This window comes from Nannospalax galili, unplaced genomic scaffold, assembly GCF_000622305.1.
Source record: "Nannospalax galili isolate Female #2095 unplaced genomic scaffold, S.galili_v1.0 scaffold734, whole genome shotgun sequence".
Lineage (NCBI taxonomy): Eukaryota > Metazoa > Chordata > Mammalia > Rodentia > Spalacidae > Nannospalax > Nannospalax galili.
The window spans coordinates 712,687-731,515 of record NW_008337073.1 but is presented as its reverse complement, the minus strand read 5'-3'; the positions used below and the strand labels follow the sequence as shown (position 1 = coordinate 731,515).

The 18,829-nt window shown below is 42.7% G+C and overlaps 1 protein-coding gene across 4 annotated transcripts in view; it reads left to right on the top strand.

The window, feature by feature from the left end:
* The first annotated feature begins 4,065 nt into the window (after window positions 1-4,065).
* Tmpo (thymopoietin) overlaps window positions 4,066-18,829 on the top strand; it is a 38,567-nt gene continuing 23,803 nt past the window's right edge. The window contains exons 1-2 of one of the 4 annotated variants that reach the window (XM_008832055.3): window positions 4,066-5,554; window positions 15,227-15,353. In XM_008832055.3, the coding sequence (XP_008830277.1) occupies window positions 5,279-5,554; window positions 15,227-15,353 (403 nt within the window). In that variant the 5' untranslated portion in view covers window positions 4,066-5,278. The remainder of the gene's footprint in view (window positions 5,555-15,226; window positions 15,354-18,829) is intronic. The other 3 variants (XM_017797888.2, XM_017797889.2, XM_008832056.3) reach the window with 3 other exon arrangements.

The window sequence follows — 18,829 nt, the reverse complement described above, 5'->3', positions numbered from 1 at the left end:
TTTTTTTTTTTTTTTGGTCTTTTTGAGGCAGAGTCTCCTTGTAGCCCCAGCTGGCCTGAAACTCACTGTGTAGACTAGGCTGTCCTTGAACTCTCAGAGATCTGCCTGCCTCTGCTTCGGGAGTGCTGGGATGAAAGGCATGCCCACGCCCAGCTTTTCACATTACTTTTTTTTCCTTTTTTTTTAATATTTTATTTTTTATGTGTATGAGTATATTGTCTGCATGTATGGAGGTACTCCAGTGTTGTACAATGCCTGTGGAGATCAGAAGAGGGTGCTGGATCCCCTGGAACTGGAGTTAAGGATAGTAGTTAGCCACCATGTGGGTGCTGGGACTAGAACCTGGGTCCTCTGCAAGAGCAGTCAGTGCTCTTAACTGCTGAGCTCTCTCTCCAGTCCCCCACTTTTTGCCCCCCTCGAGACAAGGTCTCGTTGTGATCTGCCTGCCTCAGCTTCCTTGTGGTAAGACTACAGGCATGAGGTACGTGTCCTCACACTCAACCCTCACACTAGTTTTTAAAGTTTTAGTTATCATTTATTTATTTGGGTGAGGGAGTGCACTAGTACCTTGGCATGCTTGTGGAGGTCAGAGAAAAACCTGTGAGAGTCTGTTCTCTCCTTCCACCATGTGGGTCCTGGGGATCAAATTCAGGTTACCAGACTTGGTGGAAAGTGTCTTTACCAACTGAGCCATCTTATCAGCCCTCTTGCACTAATTTAAAAAGGAAAATATTTGTGATTATAAATTCATATGTGTTCATTATAGAAGTCTTGGAAAATATAGAAAAACAAAGAAGAAAATAATTCATCTGTGGCCCACTACCCAACGGAACGACTTTATTTTTTGTGGGGGAGGGTGCATTTCATGGCAGGCCTGTGGAGGTCAGAGGACAACTTACTCAGTCAGTTCTCTCCTTCCACCTTGTAGGTTCTGGGGATCAAACTCAGGTTATCAGACATGGCAGCAAGTGCCCTTACCTGCTGAACCATCTTGATGGCCTCCCAATGGGACTACTACAAGCATTATGGTCAGTACTAATTCAGAATTCATTATGATTTTTTCTATTTATTTATTTTTTTTTAAGACAGGGTCTCCCTGTAACCCCAGCTAGCTTGAAACTATGTAGTCCAGCTGGCCTTGAACTCACAAAGATCTGCCTGTCTCTCCTTCCTGAGTTCTGGGATTAAAGGTGTGCGCCACCACATGGGCTTTTCATTATGGTTTTGATACAAAGTGTTCTAAAAGGTTCATATGTTGAAGGCTTGGTCCATAGCTGGTTGCCCCATTGAGAGGGGATTGGATCATGACCGCACTAACTTCATCACTGGGGTTAATCCATAGATCAGTTCATACTGAATGGTCTGGTAGAGGATGGAGGTCACTTAGGGGATACCTTTGAAGGGCCTATCTTGTTCCTCTTGCCTTTCTCCCTCTGCTTCCTGGCTACATGGGGTGAGAAGCTTCCTCCACCATGCCCTTCTGTGGTAATGTTCCTGCCTTGTCAGGGGCCTAAGAGGGATGGAGCCAGCCAGTCATGGGGTGAAATCTCTGAAAACATGAGCCCCAATAAATCTTTCCTCTCATTGATTTGCTCAGGCATTTTGTCACAGTGACAAAAACTGGCTAACAGGGGGCTAGAGATGGCTCTGTGGTTAAGAGTGTTTGCTGCTCTTAACTGATCCTTGTTCAGTGCCTGGCACCCACATTGGGAGCTCACAGTTGCCTAGAACTCCAGCTACAGGCAACCCAACACCCCCTTCTAGCTTCAGGGATGCCTGCACTCATGTACACATACCCAAACAGAGATACACACGCATATAAAAATATTTTTTTTTTTTGTCTTTTTTTGAAGCAGGGTCTCCCTGTAGCTCCAGCTGTCCTGGAACTCACTATGTAGACCAGGCTGGCCCTGAACTCACAGAGATCCACCTGCCTCTGCCTCTCAAGTGCTGGGACTACAGGCGTGCGCTACCATGCCCGGCTAAAAATAAATATTTTTAAGAATTTTAAAAATTGACTAATAGAATCTTTTCTTTATATTTTTTTAAAAAATATTTCATTATTTTTATTTTATCTGTATGAGTGTGTTGCCTGCAATGTATGTGAGTGCACCCATGTCGTGCAATGCCACAGAGGTCAGAAGAGGGCTTCAGATCCCCCAGAACTGGAGTTAAAGACAGCTCGTAGCCACCATGTAGGTACTAAGAATTGAACCCGGGTCCTCTGCAAGAACAGTCAGTACTCTTAACCACTGAGCCATCTCTCCAGTCCTGAGGGCTACCTGCCTCTCTGCCTTCTGAGTGCTAGGATCAAAGTCATGGGCCAACATGCCAGGTACCTGACTTTTAAAACATATTTTGCAGGGGATTGGTTTAATTTAAAGGTATTACCCCTAATGATTTATTTCTGTCACCATGTCCCATCTCCTAAAGAGTCTTCAGCCTTCAAAGCATCAGAAGCTGGGGGTCAGGTACTCAAAACATGAGCCTGTGGAGGACATTCCAGATTCAAACCATGAGTGCCTTTTGATCTATCCATATGAGGAAATACTGCATGGTCTTAAAAACCATGCTTTTGATAGTTATTTAAGGACATGACAGAACGGTATACAATGGTGGCACAAATTGTAATACTTGGGAGGCTGAAGGCAAGATTATAAGTTCAAGTCCAGCCTGGACCACATAGCAAGACTCTGTCTCAAAAAACAAACAAGCAGACCTAGAGAGGTGGCTCAATGGGTAAATATGCTTGTTCAAGAGCCAGACCAACATAAAGGAGAAAACTGACTCCACAAAGTTGTCTTCTTGACCTCTATGTGCCGCTCCCCACCCACATTGACTACACACATACAGTATAATAATAAATAATTAGAAATATGTAAAGAGGGGCTGGAGAGATGGCTCAGTGCTTAAGAGCACTGACTGCTCTTGCAGAGGATCCGGGTTCAATTCCCAGCACCCACATGGCAGCTACAAGCCGTCCTTAACTCCAGTTCCGGGGGAATCTGATGTGGCACCGAGACTCCAGTATCGTATCTTCTTAAACTTAGGTAGAAGAGTATTATCCTCAAGTATCATTGATACTTCCTCCTCCAAAGATCTGCTTCAGGGCCCTTAGCTGCCCCTGTATTCTCATCCAACAGGGCAGCTGTCAGAGCCTGGACAATCTGTTAAGAATTCCATCTTCATCAAAGCTAGCCCTAGGAATGGAACCATTTTGGTCAGAATAGCAAACTTACTTCTTACCATACAATCAAGCCATAGTCAAACTACAAAGACTACAATTTAACAGGATAATTTGCTAATTCAAAGATCACAAAATAGACCTGTCAACTCGGTGGCCTGATAGAAGCAGAGTTCTGGACTGTGTTGCTCCTTTCATTCTAATTTGAAACTCCTCAGGAACACATGCTAGAGATATGCTGCACACTGGGACAACCCCACACGAATAGACTTGAGTTACCAGTGGCAAAGTCAGGCTTTTCTCAGATCAGTTCCCCAGAAGATAAAAGCACTGCGCTCCACAACCCAAGGAAGCTATCTATGGTGGCCAAAAAGAAGTAACTTTTACAAGGCCTAAAAATCTACAAAAACTTGTTAAAACACTATTTTTAGTTTGTATTACTGAGCTTAATGCTGTTGCTTAAATATATGTGAATACTGCAGGGATTTTTAAAGAGATGAATTAATATAATGAATTATTGCCCTAGGAAAATTATCATTAAATGAAAGAACATTTGTTCAAATTTACAGGACTATTTTTATCTTTTAAATGTCTTCCCAACCATGCAGAAATAAACATTTCTTAAGTATTTTTCTATTCTTATTTTCATTTTATTCATCTTTTAAAAAATGCAAACTATAAAGCAGAATTTGGAGCTTAGAGTCTAAGAGAATGATTAAGATAGTCTCAATCTGAGGCCAGTTTCTTCCTCTCCTAGGAAGAGTCCTGAAACATTGTGTGTGTGTGTACACGTGGGCATATATATATTCTCTATATATTATTGAAATATATACATTTAAAAATGTTCATAATTGAAACATACATTTTATTAGCATATATTAGTTGTATAAAACGAACTTTGTGACTTTTTTACATGCAGGACCATATTCATCCATATACAAAATTATATAATTATATAATTGTGTTATTGGAGAACATTTGTCCCCAGTATTGTGTTTTCAGGACGACATAATTGTAGCATATTTGAGACTCCACCAAGTTCTAACTTGCATCAATAGCATGAATTTTATTAGGGTTCCTGGCTTCCTCTAAAATAAAAAAATCTCGTATGCACCACTTAGGCGCACATGAAGTTGACCATAAAGGAGTTTCTAAATACTGCGTTTCCTGTGGGTATATTACGAAAGATTTGGTTTGATGAAGTTACTGTAAGATACTTGGTGGGGGGAAATCTCACCCAGACAGCTTTCAAAATGCAATGCACGGATTCACCTTAAGTAACTGTTCAAAGAATTTAGCAATGCTCCAACCTCAGGGAAGACCTAAAGATGCAATTCTGTCCCAAACTCAAGTACGTTTTAAAAGGCCCAGCTACTCGGGGTCTGCTTTCCCCATCTACGAACAAAAGAGGCTCTGCGAGCAGAAGGGGCCGCTTCCCGAGCTGCGGAGCGGGACGCCGCGCGCTGCCCTTCCCAGCCGGTTAGCACGCGGAGCCAGGCTGCGGCCATGGTCCGGCCGCTCAGTGTCTCGGGCAGCCCGGCCGAGGGTCGTCACGGCAGGCGTCAGGTAGGCCGTCCCACCCGGAGGATGCCCGCTTGTTCTCGGCTGGGGAAGGAGAGACGCTGCGTACAGCGGCACCGGCCGCGCTCCTGGGCGTCGAAGGGGAAAGGTGGATAAGTGAGACCCGCCCGGCGCCTGCGCTCCCGCCCGAGCGCCTTTTAAACTGCGTTTCTACCTCCTGCGCTCCGCGCCGCGGCCGCTGGAACCCGCGCGAGCCGCTGCGCCAATCACCGCCGCGCTTCCTCACACCTCCCACCAATGGCAGCGCGTGTTCTTGGGGCGTGAGCGAAGCAGGCTGCTCGCCCCTTGCCTCTGTGTGGGCTAGGCTCGCTGCGGGCTCCCGCCTCGGTCGCACTTGCTCGCTACTTCTCCCGGGGCTTTTGTGTCCAGGCCGGCCGGGCTTTGTGTCCGAGTCCCCCGCACCGCTCCGCGCCGCTCTCCCCGGCAGCGCGGCGGGCGGCCAGGAGCGAGCGCGCACCGGCGTGAGCGGCGGCTGTGAGGGGCTGTGGAGGAGGACGCGTCGCCGAGCCCGCGATGCCCGAGTTCCTGGAGGACCCTTCGGTCCTCACCAAAGACAAGTTGAAGAGCGAGTTGGTCGCCAACAATGTGACGCTCCCGGTCGGGGAGCAGCGCAAAGACGTGTACGTGCAGCTCTACCTGCAGCACCTCACGGCGCGCAATCGGCCGCCGCTCGGCTTGGGCTCCAACAGCAAGGGGCCGCCTGACTTCTCCAGCGACGAGGAGCGCGAGCCCACACCAGTGCTGGGCTCCGGGGCCTCCGCGGGCCGCAGCCGCGCCGCCGTCGGCAGGGTAAGGCCGCCTGGCCCGGGCCACAAAAGGGGGCGTTTGGCGGCCGTGGCGCGCGCGGGGCCGCGGGGCCGCGGAACCGGCGCCGCCCGGGATCCCTGTCCGTCTAGTGCCGTGGCCGCGAGGCTGCCCTAGGCCGTGGAGGGCACCGCGAGGGGCGGCCTCAAGTGGGAGGCGCGGGCGGGGAAATGGGCCCGGAGGAGGGACGGGGGCGAGGGCTGAGCTGCCCGAGCGGCGTGGACGGGGAGGTGCGGTGGAGACGCGGAGTCGGGCCCTTCTCCAAAGCCTCGGCAGGCCGGCCTACCTCCTGTCGGTTAAGTTGCCGCGGTTTCCCGCTTTAGTCGCCTCAAGGACTCCGGCAGGTCTCAGAGCGCTCCCTGGAGGGCGATCGGCGACACGCTCGTTTCTGGCCAAAATTTGAAATGTATTCCCGCCCTTTTTTTATTTGTTTTTGCTTATGGAGCGCGGTTTGAACCTCATTTGTCTAGCTCTTTTTTCCCACGGGTCCTGCCTTCCAGCGGGTTAGCTTTTCTGTCCGTTGAAACGGATGCTTGAAAGTGCATTTGAAGAGTTGGAGGTGATGGATTTTTTTCCTCCCTTTTAAAATTTTGGTTCAGGAAGAAAAGATTCGGACGCAAAAAATGTTTGATTTTCTGATGTATCCAGATTAGTTTGAAATGTCTCATTCTAGTCAAATCTAGGATTGGTTCCTAGTTTGGTTTTTAAAACTTGGGTAATTTTTAGTTACTGTTTTGTTAGCTTGTATTTAGTTTCAAGTCGTAAAAGAACGTAGTTAGTAAAACTACTGATTGGTACATAGTGAATGTTTTGGTTGGAGTTGTTGCTTCTGTTTGCTAATATAACCGAAAGTGTTTGCAGCTTTTTCTTTTGATTTGGTGCTGAGGATTGAACTTCAGAGCTTAGCGTGTACCACCACTCACCTACACCTCCAGCTAATTGCTTCTTTCAAAGTTTTGCAATGTTTTAATGTTGCTTTTTTTAAAAAAAGTCATGCCAGCACTGGGGAGGCAGAGGTAGATGAATCTCTGTGAGGTTGGGGCCAGCCTAGTCTACATAGAAAGTTCTTTGCCAGCCAGGGTACATAATGAGACCCTGTCTCAAAAAATTTTTAATATAATTTCCCGATTGCACTGAGCATGAAAGACGTATAAAAGGCACATGTGAATTTAATGGAGAAAATCGAGACGTGGTTTTTCATTTCCCTAATTTCCTTGAGCCTGACACATAGCAATGTCTAATAAACACACTTGTCCAATCAAAAGATGGTGGCATGTGCCTCAGCTCGGGAGGTGTAGGCAGAAGGATCTGGAGTTCGAGGCTATCCTAACCCTTATGAGACCCAAAACCAATGACTAAATACGGACCAGCCACACCTGTTATTTTTGCAAACATACCATTTTTTAGTTATGCAAAATAATAGGTTTCATTATGACTTTTCCTGCATGTAAGATGCTTTGCTCCTTCATTCTCTTCTCCCACTAGTCTACTTCTCTCAAATAGTCCCCTTCTACTTTGTCATACATGTTTTTTAATTTAGATTCTGCATATGAAGGAAAATAGGTAATACTTGTTTTTGGAAGGGAAGTGGATCTCGTGTAACACACGCTGGCCTGGAACTTGCTGTGGCCAAGGATAACCTTGCCTCCTGATCCTAAGTGCTGGAATTACATGTGTGTACCACCATGCCTGCTCTGAACAGCTTATTTCGCTTAACATGGTCTCCAGCTTCATCCATTTTTCTGCATATGACATAACTTTGTTCTTTGGCTGAATAAAACTTCATTATGTATATATAGCATATTTTCTCCTAATGAGTCATCTGATGGATAGCTAGGCTGATTCCACTCTTTGTGGGTTTAAAGTCACGTTAGAGGCGAGGACAGCCTGGTCTACATAGTGAGTTCCAGGACAGCTTGGGCTACAGGGAAACCGTCTCAAAAGGACAAAAAATAAGTCACATTAGAGGGCTAGGGAGATGGCGCAGGTACTCCATCACCCTCATAAGAAGCCAGGCACTGCAGAAGCTCACCTCTCCAAAAATGAGGTGATAAGCAATTGAGGAATGTTCTCACCCACCTCCATGTACTGGCATTGTGTACACTGTGATTCTAGTGCGAGGGATGCTGAGGCACAATGCAAGAATTTGAGGCCAGCCTGGGCTACTTAGTGATATTGTCTCAAAGCAATTTACTTTTGAAGTGTATTCCTTGCCCATTATCCTCCATTTACTCTTTAAAGGGTCACAAACTATTTTAATGCAGATTCCATTGCAAACAAAATACTTCCCAATGGCACATGGAGGGACAGAGCTATAAAATCCTCTATTGATCTTTTATCCAAGTGTATTAAGCCATAAATTTTTTGGTTGTATGTAAAAATGAAATTCCAGCATGGTAGAGGCAGGAGGGAATTCAAGGTCATCTGCATAGGCAATATACATTAAGACCTTGTCTCGAAAACAAAAAACAAACCTCGTCTTCATTGGCGTTCTTACATAGAATCTCTAGTTTAGACAGGCCTCAAACTCATGACAGTCTCCTTGCCTCAGCCTCCTGAGTGCTGAAATTACAGGCTTAAACCACCGTGTTCTACTGGAGATTGATTTCTGCAGAGCCGTCATCATTTCTTGAACGTAAAAAAAAATGTGCTACTCACTAGGTGCAGTGGCACACGCCTTTGATCCCACACTCAGGGAGGCAGAGGCAGGCGATCTTTGTGCGTTCCAGGCCAGTCTGGTCTACATGGTGAGTTCTAGGTCAGCTGGGGCTACAGGGAGACCCTGTCTCAAAAAGAAAATTATCTTACTCAACCCATCTCAATATGTATGATACCTGTTAGAGTCTCTTTGTAGCCCCAGCTGGCCTGGAACTCACTATGGAGACTAGACTGGCCTGCTTCTGCTGGCGTTGAAGGTGTGCTCTACCACACCTGACGGGGAAGGGGGGGGGGGCTGTTTAGCACGTACTGTGCCCTTTGTTGATTCCCAGCATTTAAACAAAAAACCAGAGTAACTTTTATACCCTTTAGCATGCTAACCTCAAGCTAGCTCTGTAGTGAGAGTTCTCTCTTTTGTGGTGCTCATAACTGTAGATTAGTATTCTCTGCCTTTAGTATGTGAAGCCCTAGAAATGTATGGTCTTGGCTGGGCTCAGTGATACCAGCTGCTTGAGAAAGTTGGTATTGGTAGTTAGTAATATCCTGTTTTAAACTACATGAATAAAGGGAGTTCTAACTTGAGTCTTAATAAGCATTGTTTAAATTTGCCATAGTGAAGATGCTTTGAATTTCAAAAGAAGTGTAGAACATTTATAATGATGGCCTGTGTAACGTTATTCTGTATGCCACATACCTTTTACATATATTTTGCATTTTACTTAATTTTTAGTCTGGTATAAAATGTGGTCACAATATTTACAGTTGAGGAGAAAGCCAAATTACATTTGACAATTGCAGGTGTAATTTTGCATTTTACTTAATTTTTAGTCTGGTATAAAATGTGGTCACAATATTATTTACAGTTGAGGAGAAAGCCAAATTACATTTGACAATTGCAGGTGTGACAGCTTTTTCAGGTGCTAAATTTGGTGTGTTTTTTTGTTTGTTTGTTTGTTTTTAATATTTTATTATTTTTATTTTATGCGTATGGGTGTTATGCCTACATGTAAATAAGTTACATGCCCGTGTTGTGCAGTGTCGGTGGAGGACAGAAGAGGCTGTCGGATCCCCTAGAACTGGAGTTACGGACAGTTGTTAGCTGCCATGTGAATGCTGGGATTCGAACCTGGGCCTTCTGCAAGAACAGTGTTTTTAAGTGCTGAGCCATTGCTCCAGCCCCTCAGGTGCTAAATTTGATCAAGATTAACTATTTGTAGAACATATACCTTCTGTTTAATCATGGGATTTTGAGGGTGAGTTGGTTTGTACTTGTTTTTTGAGGTGGGGCCTTGCTGTGTAGCCCAAACTGGCCTTAAAATCATGTGCCTCCTGTCATATATATTTTTTTTAATTTTTAAAATCATTTATTTATTTGTCTTTTGAGACAGGCTCTCCCTGTAGCCCCAGCTGGCCTGGAATTCATTAATGTAGTCCAGGCTGGCCTTGATCCACCTGCCAAGTGCTGGGATTAAAGGCATGCACCACCACGCCCAGCAGATGCGTTTAATTAAAGGAGAAATTGCTTCATAGTCTGCCACCACCATAGTGTTTTATCTAGATTCACTGGGGGGGGGTGCTTACAGAATTAAAATTTGTTGTTTTCTTATTTTTAGACTTTTTATCATCCATCTTGATACCTGTGTTTTTAGGTATTGAAATTATCTAGATAGTGGACATAAGAGTAAACATTTGTGGATCTGGCAGTCAGCCTTGTTGTTTGAGCGTTCAAAGCATGCAAGTTTAGCTGAAAGGGATCCAGTGGAGCATAGTAACATTTTTGAGTGATCTGTCAGTTGGATCGTTAATTCTGTAGGGAGATTGTTTTGTTTTGTGCTGGGGCTTGAATACCACCGAGCTTCTTCATAGAAGCTCTCTACCACTGAGTTGCATCCCTGTCTCCAATTATGAATTCTTTTTATTTATTTAGACAAATTCTTGTTATATTATCCAGACTGACCTTAAGCTTGTGATCCTCCTTTCTCAGTCTTCTCGTGCTGGGAGTAGAGGTGTGCCCCACCAATGTCCGGTGCATAGCGCCCAGAGTGTAGTTATTCAATTCCAGTGCTGCCTATTACTTAAGACTTTGAACAGCAAGGGGTACTAGTACACTTGGGAGTTGGAGACAGGATGATCAGGAGTTTGTGTCAGCTTGGGCAATATGAGACCCTGTCTCCAAGGGGGACAGACACAGAGAAGCCCCTAAACAGTACACATTGATGACCCTGGGTCCTTCATTTTCACCTGCTCTTTTGTTTCCTTAGTGGTTTTGTTGGTGGTGGTTCTTTGAGGTGGGGTGTCCTATAGCACAGGCTGACTTTCTTAATTGAATTTTTGCAAATTTCATACAATATACTTTGATCATATTCAGACCTCTCCCGTATCCCCTCCCCCTTATGACCCAACTCCTGATTTCATGTGCTTTTTAATTATTTGGTATTTTTATTTTATGTGTATGAGTGTTATGCCTGCATATATGTAAGTTCACCTGTGTCCTGCAGTGCCTAAGGAGTTCAGAAGAGGCTGTTGGATTCTCTGGAACTGGAGTTACAGATGGTTGTTAGCTGCCTTGTGGGTGCTGGGATTCAAACCCAGGTCCTCTGGAAGAGCAATATTGTATATATCTATAATTTTTTTTGTAGGCCCATCAAATCAAATTTGTGTCTGCAAATGCCTTTAGTGTGGGTCCATTCACTGGAGCCTGGTTAACCTACCCAGCGTTACCCCTTAAAGAAAATGATTCTCCCTCTCCCAGTAGCTATCTGTTGGCCAGTAGTTTCTCAGCTTGGATTGGACTTCTTACCATTTCTGTTCTGGGAATCTGTCAGACTTGAGCTTATATGAGTTTGGTGCATGCTGTCACCATTATTGAGAGTTCATATGAATACCTGAGCAGCTGTCTGGAATAGTGTTTCCTTTTGGTCATTCACTACCTCTGGCTCTCACAGTCTTTCCAAACCCCTCTTCCACAATGAGCCCTGACCTTTGGTGTGCTGTTCAGGGCTGAGTGGCCTGCAGTCCCTTATTCTATGCACGTTGACCAGTTTCAGGTCTCTGAATCACTAGCTGCTGCATGAGGAAGCTCTGGGGAGGGTTGAGAGATACATTAATAAATGGGTATAACAATAGGTCATTAGGAGTCAGTTTAATATATCTATTTAACAGAATGATAATAGTAGGTTCTCTCTCCCTTGGCCTGTGACCTCTCTAGCCACAGGTTCCTAGGCCTGATATCAGTGTCAGGTATGGGCTCCATCTTGTGAAACAGACCTTACATCTAATCAGAAAGTTGTTCATTACTTACATAACATTCATGTCACTATTGCACCAGTGGGCATGTCTTGCCAGGCCAGTTGCTGTAGTTCACATGAGTCACAGCTGGGTAAAGTTGGTGATAAATTTTCTCTTCGAGTAGCCTGCATAGCAGCTTCCAGCACTATGAAAGCCAGTAGAGGTGGCACTCTGAGGTCAGTGCCAGCTTGATTTCTCCTTGTTTGTTCTGCAATTCATGTATGTAGTATCTTCAGCAGTAGGGTCTTAGTGTCAAGTTCTGGTGGGTAGCCAAGAGCCTACTGCTGAAGATACTACATACATGAGTTGTAGAACAAACGTATATGAGTATTTTGCCTCATGTATATAAGTATACCACAGACTTAACTGTTGAGCCATTTCTCCAGCCCCACATTTAAAAAAAAAAAAAAGATTTTAAAAAAGAATAGAAACTCTTACAGGTGATACAGAACTGTTGAGTTGTGCTTTTTTTTTTTTTGGTCTTTTTGAGACAGGGTCTCCCTGTCCACCAGGCTGGCCTCCAACTCACAGAGATCCGCCTGCCTCTGCCTCCCAAGTGCTGGGGTCAAAGGCATACACCACCTTTTAAAATTGAAAAAGAAATTAGGTGTTAAATTAGGGAAGAAACTAGAGACCTAGTTAATCGCAAATAGTATATTATTGAACCCCTACTCCAATTTACTTTATGTAAGTATATCACCCACTTTTAAAACGTCTTTGTTCAGTTGAAGTTTTTTATTGTGGAAATTCCGTTTTGGGTTGGTTTGGTCTTTTTTTGAGGGGCGATTCAAACCCAGGGCCCCAGGCATGCTAGACAAGCACTCCACTAGGGAACTGTACTCACAGCCCCATAATAAATGAATTTTCAAAAACCAGTGACGTGGGCTTTTCCATAGGTTATAATTTCAATTATTTTATTCAGTTTTATTTATTCAATTCAATATTCAATTATTTTATTCAATAACGTAGGTTATAATTTCAATTATTTGACAAAACATTTATTAGCTACCTGCTTATAGATTAGGCTCTATTGTTTTGTATCATTTTAAAAGTATGATTGTGTTGTCACCATCTCGTGCTCTTGTGCGTACAACATCCAAATTACCTGAGTTGCACATTTAATCATACTGGCCGGAGATGAAGAATAAGGCCAGATAGTGGTAATTTCACAGCTCCCAAGGTGGAGGCAGGAGGAGCATTAGCTTGAGGCCAGCTTTACCTTCATGGTTAACCCTGTCTGGGGCAGGAGAAAAAGAGCCAGCAAAGTGAGACTTTAAAATAGGGGTGACTTTTGCAGAGGAGTTGAAAATTTGGTAACTATCATACTTTGGGACTGTTAATTCAAGGACTTCACTGTTTGGAGAAAATAAAAATGTATGTGCAATAACTGCCTAGTACAAACAGAAAGAACATATTTTTTTAAAAGTAAAAAGATACTTTACTAGGTAATAAGGAAGCCCTATTTAATAGGTAATATTTCGAATCTAAATGACTTTGATATTTGTGGTCATTATTAAATAGTTGGGTTTTCAGTATTTTATGGGATTACTAACACATTTGTTAGGCACAGTCTTTAGAAAGTACTTATATTTTTGCTACCATCATTCACTAAACTTTGAAACTTAGTTTTTCCAGATTATTTCAAAACTACCTTTGAGGATCTGGGGTGGTAGTTTAGTAAAATGCTTGTTGGCAAGCATGAGGACCCGAGTTTGATCCCCAGCACCCACTGTAAAAAGCCATGGTATGTTGTCCTAACACTGGGGAGGCAGACACACACAGGTCACTAGTCAGCCAGCCAGTCTAGCCTAATCAGCAAGCCACAAGTACCAGTGAAGAGACCCTGTCTCAGAATAACCAGGTGTATCGTTCCTGAGGTATGCTCTTCAGGAGTTCCTCTGGCTTCCACGCATAAATACACACACAAACAAAACTTCTTTTGATGGTTTTCTTTGAGTGAGGTAAATAATATTAGATGGTGTATAACAACAAAGTCTCTCTGACTTTATTCATAGGTCATAAGGAAAATATAAAAACCTTTATGGTAAAATCTTAAACTCTCCTAGATTCATTTAAGCTCTAAGTCTTATCAGAGAAGGTCAGTGGTAAATTGTGTTCATGATCGTTGGGATGAAAACATGTAAACCCAGTGTGGCTTTACTTGGCAACTTTTCATGTTGGTCTTTCTGTTACCATCAGAAATTATATCCTTTAAGAAATTCAGTATATTAACTGGGGGTGTGCCTCAGTTGGTAGAATTCTTGCTTAGCATGAATGAAGCCCTGGGTCTTCAAGGGTCTTTAAAAGACTAAAAAGAGCTGGGTGTGGTGGTGCACGCCTTTAATCTCAGCACTCGGAAGGCAGAGGCAGGCGTTATTTTGATATATCACAGTGAAAGATTTATCGTCCTCTTTTTTTTTTTTTTTTTTTTTTTTTTTAAAAAAAAAAAAAAAAAAAAAAAAAAAAAGACTAAAAAGATTACTATAAAGATAGACTATAATAACAATACTTTTTTAAAGGTGGGGCAGGGAAATGAGAGCCCACATTTTTTTAAAAAAAGACTGGATGTAGTGGTATATCTAATCCCAGCACTGAGATGGGCGACAGGAGAATCAGCTAGAAGTTCATGTGCCAGCTTGCCTGGAGTACACTGCAGATACAAGAAAGACCCTGCTTCAACAAAGTGAAAGTGAGAAACAATTCTGAACACTGTACTCTGACCACCATGTAGGCACATGCACACACAAAAAAATTTTGCCTCTAATCCCAGCACTCAGAGGGCAGAAGCAGGCAGATCTCTGTGAGTTCCAGGGCTATACACTGAGATCTTGTCTCAGAAAAAGAAAGACATGAACTATATATAATGTTCATTATTAGATATGTTGTTCAAAGTTAATTTATATGTATGAGTGTTTTGCCTGCATATAAGTGCATCTGTGTCACGGAGTGCTTTTGAATATTTGATATTTTGAATATTTCTTTAGATAGGCAATTTAAAATTTCTTTTTCAGGCTGGAGAAATAGCTCAGTGGCTAAGGGCCTATACTGTTGTTCCAGAGTTCAGGTCCCAACACCCATAATTGGGTGGCTCATAACCACCTGTAAGTCCAGCTCCAGGAGGATCAATGCCTTTGGCATCAGTGGGCACCTGTATCACATGGCACAGATACACACATACAAATACTTTAAAGTAAAAATAAAATTTTAAAAAAGATCTTTGTCTCTGAGTGTTGAGATGGAACCCAAGGCCTTGCATGTGCTATGCAAGCACTCTTTCTAGTGAGTTACATCCCCAGCCCCCAAATTTTTAAATGTGTATGAGTGTTTTGCATATATGTAAGTACACCTGTGTCATGCAGTGCCCTTGGAGGCCAGAAGAGGGTGTTAGATTCCCCTGGAACTGGAGTTACAGACAGTTGTTAGCCACCATGTGGGTGCTGGGATCTGAACCCCAGGGGTCTCTGCAAAAAGAGCCTGTGCTCTTAACTGCTTAGCAAGCCATCTCTCCAGCCCCCAAAATTGACTATTTTAATACCAGTGTCTTTCTTAAAGTTACTTATTATATATGAGGCTTGTAGGTAGAAATGCTTTCAAATACTAAGTTTTAATTTAATCAAACGACTGTGGCCTAATGTAACAATAATTACCTTGTTTATTACATGTAAATGAACACTAATTCCTGTAGAGATGATATCTGGGCTTTATTTACAGAAAGCCACAAAGAAAACTGATAAGCCCAGACTAGAAGATAAAGATGATCTGGATGTAACAGAGCTCTCTAATGAAGACCTACTGGATCAGCTTGTGAAATACGGAGTGAATCCTGGTCCTATTGTGGGTAAGTGAATAAAATCTCAGATAGCTTTTCTGTGGATGAAGCGAGACCCCAGATTGTATTCTCCTTTTACTAATGATTAGAATTTGGGTTTTCAGCCAGGTGTGTGGGGCACACCTTTAATCCCAGCACTTGGGAGGCAGAACTCTGGGTTCAAGGCCAGCTGGGGATACAGGGAGACCCTGCCTCCAAAAAGACAAAAAAAAAAAGGAGAGAAAGAAATTATAAAACAGATAATAAACATGAGGATTATATCACCATATGCTAAATTATGTTAATGTGCCCATTTTTCATCCTTTGGGTTTTTTGTTTGTTTCTAAACAAGATCTCACTATGTAGCTTTGGCTGACCTCAAACTCAGAGATCTGCCTGCCTCTGCCTCCCAAAGCCTAAAATTAAAGGTATGTGCCATCAAACTCAGCCCCCATTGTTCATCTTAGGACAGCTTACATCATTCCTGGATACATGTTGTTTTTGAAAGATATCCATTGTTGTATCATTCACCTTCCAGAAACTAAGCAACAATTTATAGCTAAAGTAAAGCTGAAAATAAGAGTATGATCTATAGAATTTTTCCCCATAATTGAGTGCCTATAATAGGCATATTGATCTTTGGGGTGGGGGGGGGTTCCATTTTGAGACAGGCTCTTCCTGTAGCCCCAGTTGACCTGGAACTTGCTTTGTAGACCAGGCTGGCCTTGAACTCACAGAGATCCGCCTGCCTCCCTCTACCTTCTGAGTGCTGGGATTAAAGACCTGCACCATCACACCTGGCAGGCATATTGATCTTTCAGTATGGTAAGGTACAATCACTTTTGTTTGGGGCTCCCATCTTTTTATAAAAAAGACCTTTTTATGTTGACAGGTATTTTTATATAGTCATGGAGAAGATACATAAAGTTCATGGTTTTTAAGAGTACATTATTATTTTATCTCTAAAAAAAATTTTTTTTTAATCTTTATGTGTGTGAGTGTATTGCCTGCATGTATGTTAAGTGCACCTGTGTCATGCAATGCCCACCGTGGTCAGAGGAGGGCATTGATTCCCTAGAACTGGAGTTACAGATTATTGTCAGCTGCCATGTGGATGCTAGGTATCAAACCCAGGTCCTCTATAAGAGCAGCCAGTGCTCTTAACTACTGAGCCATCTACCCAGCCCAGTTGTGGGTTTTTTGTTTTGTTCTTTTGTTTTATGTTGTTTTTAATTATTTAATTTTTAAAAAATTTTTAATAACTACATGATTAGAAGAAGCATTTCATTACAACTTTAACATATTCAGTAACATACTCCAGAACAAGAGTACATCTCTTTCAGAAGTGGGTGCAAGTTTCTAGGTTCACAGTTGAATTAATACAGTTATACAATATTGAACTCAGTATAAGCCCTGTAAGACATAATATTGAATGAGTTTTTAACCTTTAAAGAAGATGTCCATTTCATTTTAGAATACATTGTTCCTTATAGAAAAACTCATTGTTTTTGCTACTAACACTGAGATGTTGGCACATGCATCTCTAATCTGTATGTATCTATTACTAGTCATAATCGGTTGCACTTGGATCCTTGGCACCTGTGTATGTCTATAAAGTCATCAGGTAGTTTTCAGCGTTAATGTTTATCACCTCTACTAATTAACATGATTAAATTTCCATGCTTCCTCCTCAAATATAATACATTAAAAAAATTGGTTGAGTTTTTTATGTGTGTGTGTGTATATCACACAGAACATCCCAAACCATCTTACTCAACTATGCACCCACTTCCCAGATGGCACCCTCCCAGAGCCTCCCTCCCCCCACTAGAGCCCTTATACTTTGATATCCCTGCTACTGTCTGCTGTGTTGTCTGCACCCCCAGCCATTTCCCACTACTTGTCCGTCTGGTGAATATAGTCAGCCTATTTAGAGGTCTTTGTTTTAGGAAGGGCACCTGTCCTCATCTAGCAGCAATCAATTGTCAATATTCCTTTAAATAAGATTGGGGTCTGCTGTTCATTTTCCAAGTTATATGCTTGGTTACTATCTTGGAGTCCCTTTGGCCACCTTGGCCAACAGCGCAAAAGAAGGTATCTCCTATCTGGCATTGTTGCTTGTTATGTAGTCTTTAGCTATGCATATGGACCCTTATGAAAATTATATTGGCCCCTTAAATCTTTGGTTATACTTTCCTTTTGGTTGTTTAAGACAATACTGTTGGCCCAAGTAAACCACTTTACTTTTACTCTTAAGGTCGTATAAGGATTTGGTCATCAGGGGTCACATAGGCTTGGGGGAGTCCCTGGCTCCTCTGGCTTTTCTTTCACTAGTTCCATCTATGTGATGATAAGTCAAGAAGTCGTGCTTGGCCAGGGCTTCATTTGGAAGCATAGAGGAAGTATTTCTTCTGTGTTAACCCTCCTCTTTGCAGACTGGACACCGGTTAAAGTCCATCTTCTGGGGTATCCATGGCCTCCCTGAACAAGTGGTAATGTGACTCACCAAAGTTACAGGACATTTCAAAAGATTCTCCATAGCCCCTGGAACTTGTTTGACCTTGGAGGGCAAGGAAAAAAAAATGTCCCTTAAAGTCCCTCTGACCAGATTACCATAGGCCTTAGAGTGTGGCTATTAAACATCCAACAAGGTTAGTTACACCAGCCTGGTACATTAATTACCATGTGCTATGGAGATAGAGCTTGGGCAACATCCTTAAATAAACCCTGACTAGACATCCTTAGGCTAGTTGACTAAGCTGCAACCTTGGAAATTTCAAGATTGTCTATACGTTATCCTTGTCTCATCCTTGTTATACTGTAACAACCCTACACAGACCTTCATCACCTGCCCAGCTCTCTCATTTCTCTGTCAATTCTGGAAATATCCAGCCATCATAATTTTCATACATAAATCCTTCTTTAAAAAATATCTCCATTCTCATATCCTTCCAACATCCTCCAATTTTCCATTTTCCTTTTTAATAACCATGAGACACAATAACATTAGCAAACAAATTTTTCATCGGTTGTGAGACTTCTTTTCCTGGAGATACTAAGCAATGCTTATTCCCTTTTAAGGTTTTAGTGACGTACTAAGTTTCATAAATGAGAGAGAACACATGTTGCTTGCTTTCGAGTCTGTGTTACTTCACTTAGTATAACAGTTTCTGTTTCCATCCATTTACTGCAAATTTTATGACTTCATCTTTCTTTACTGCTGAAAACTCCATTGTGCAAATGAAACATATTTTCATTATCCATTCATCAGCTGAAGAACATTTAGGTTGTTTCCATTTCTTAGATACTGTGAAAAGAGCAGCAGCAAACATGGGTGTGCAAGTTTCTCTGTGGTAGGATGAGTCCTTTGGGTATAGGCCAAGGAGTGGGATAATTGGATCATATGGAAGATTTGTTCTTAGAGTTTTAAGAGTTCTGCACACTGATTTCCACAGTGGTTACAGCAATTTGGAGCCCAACCAACAGTGGATGAGCATTCCCCTTCC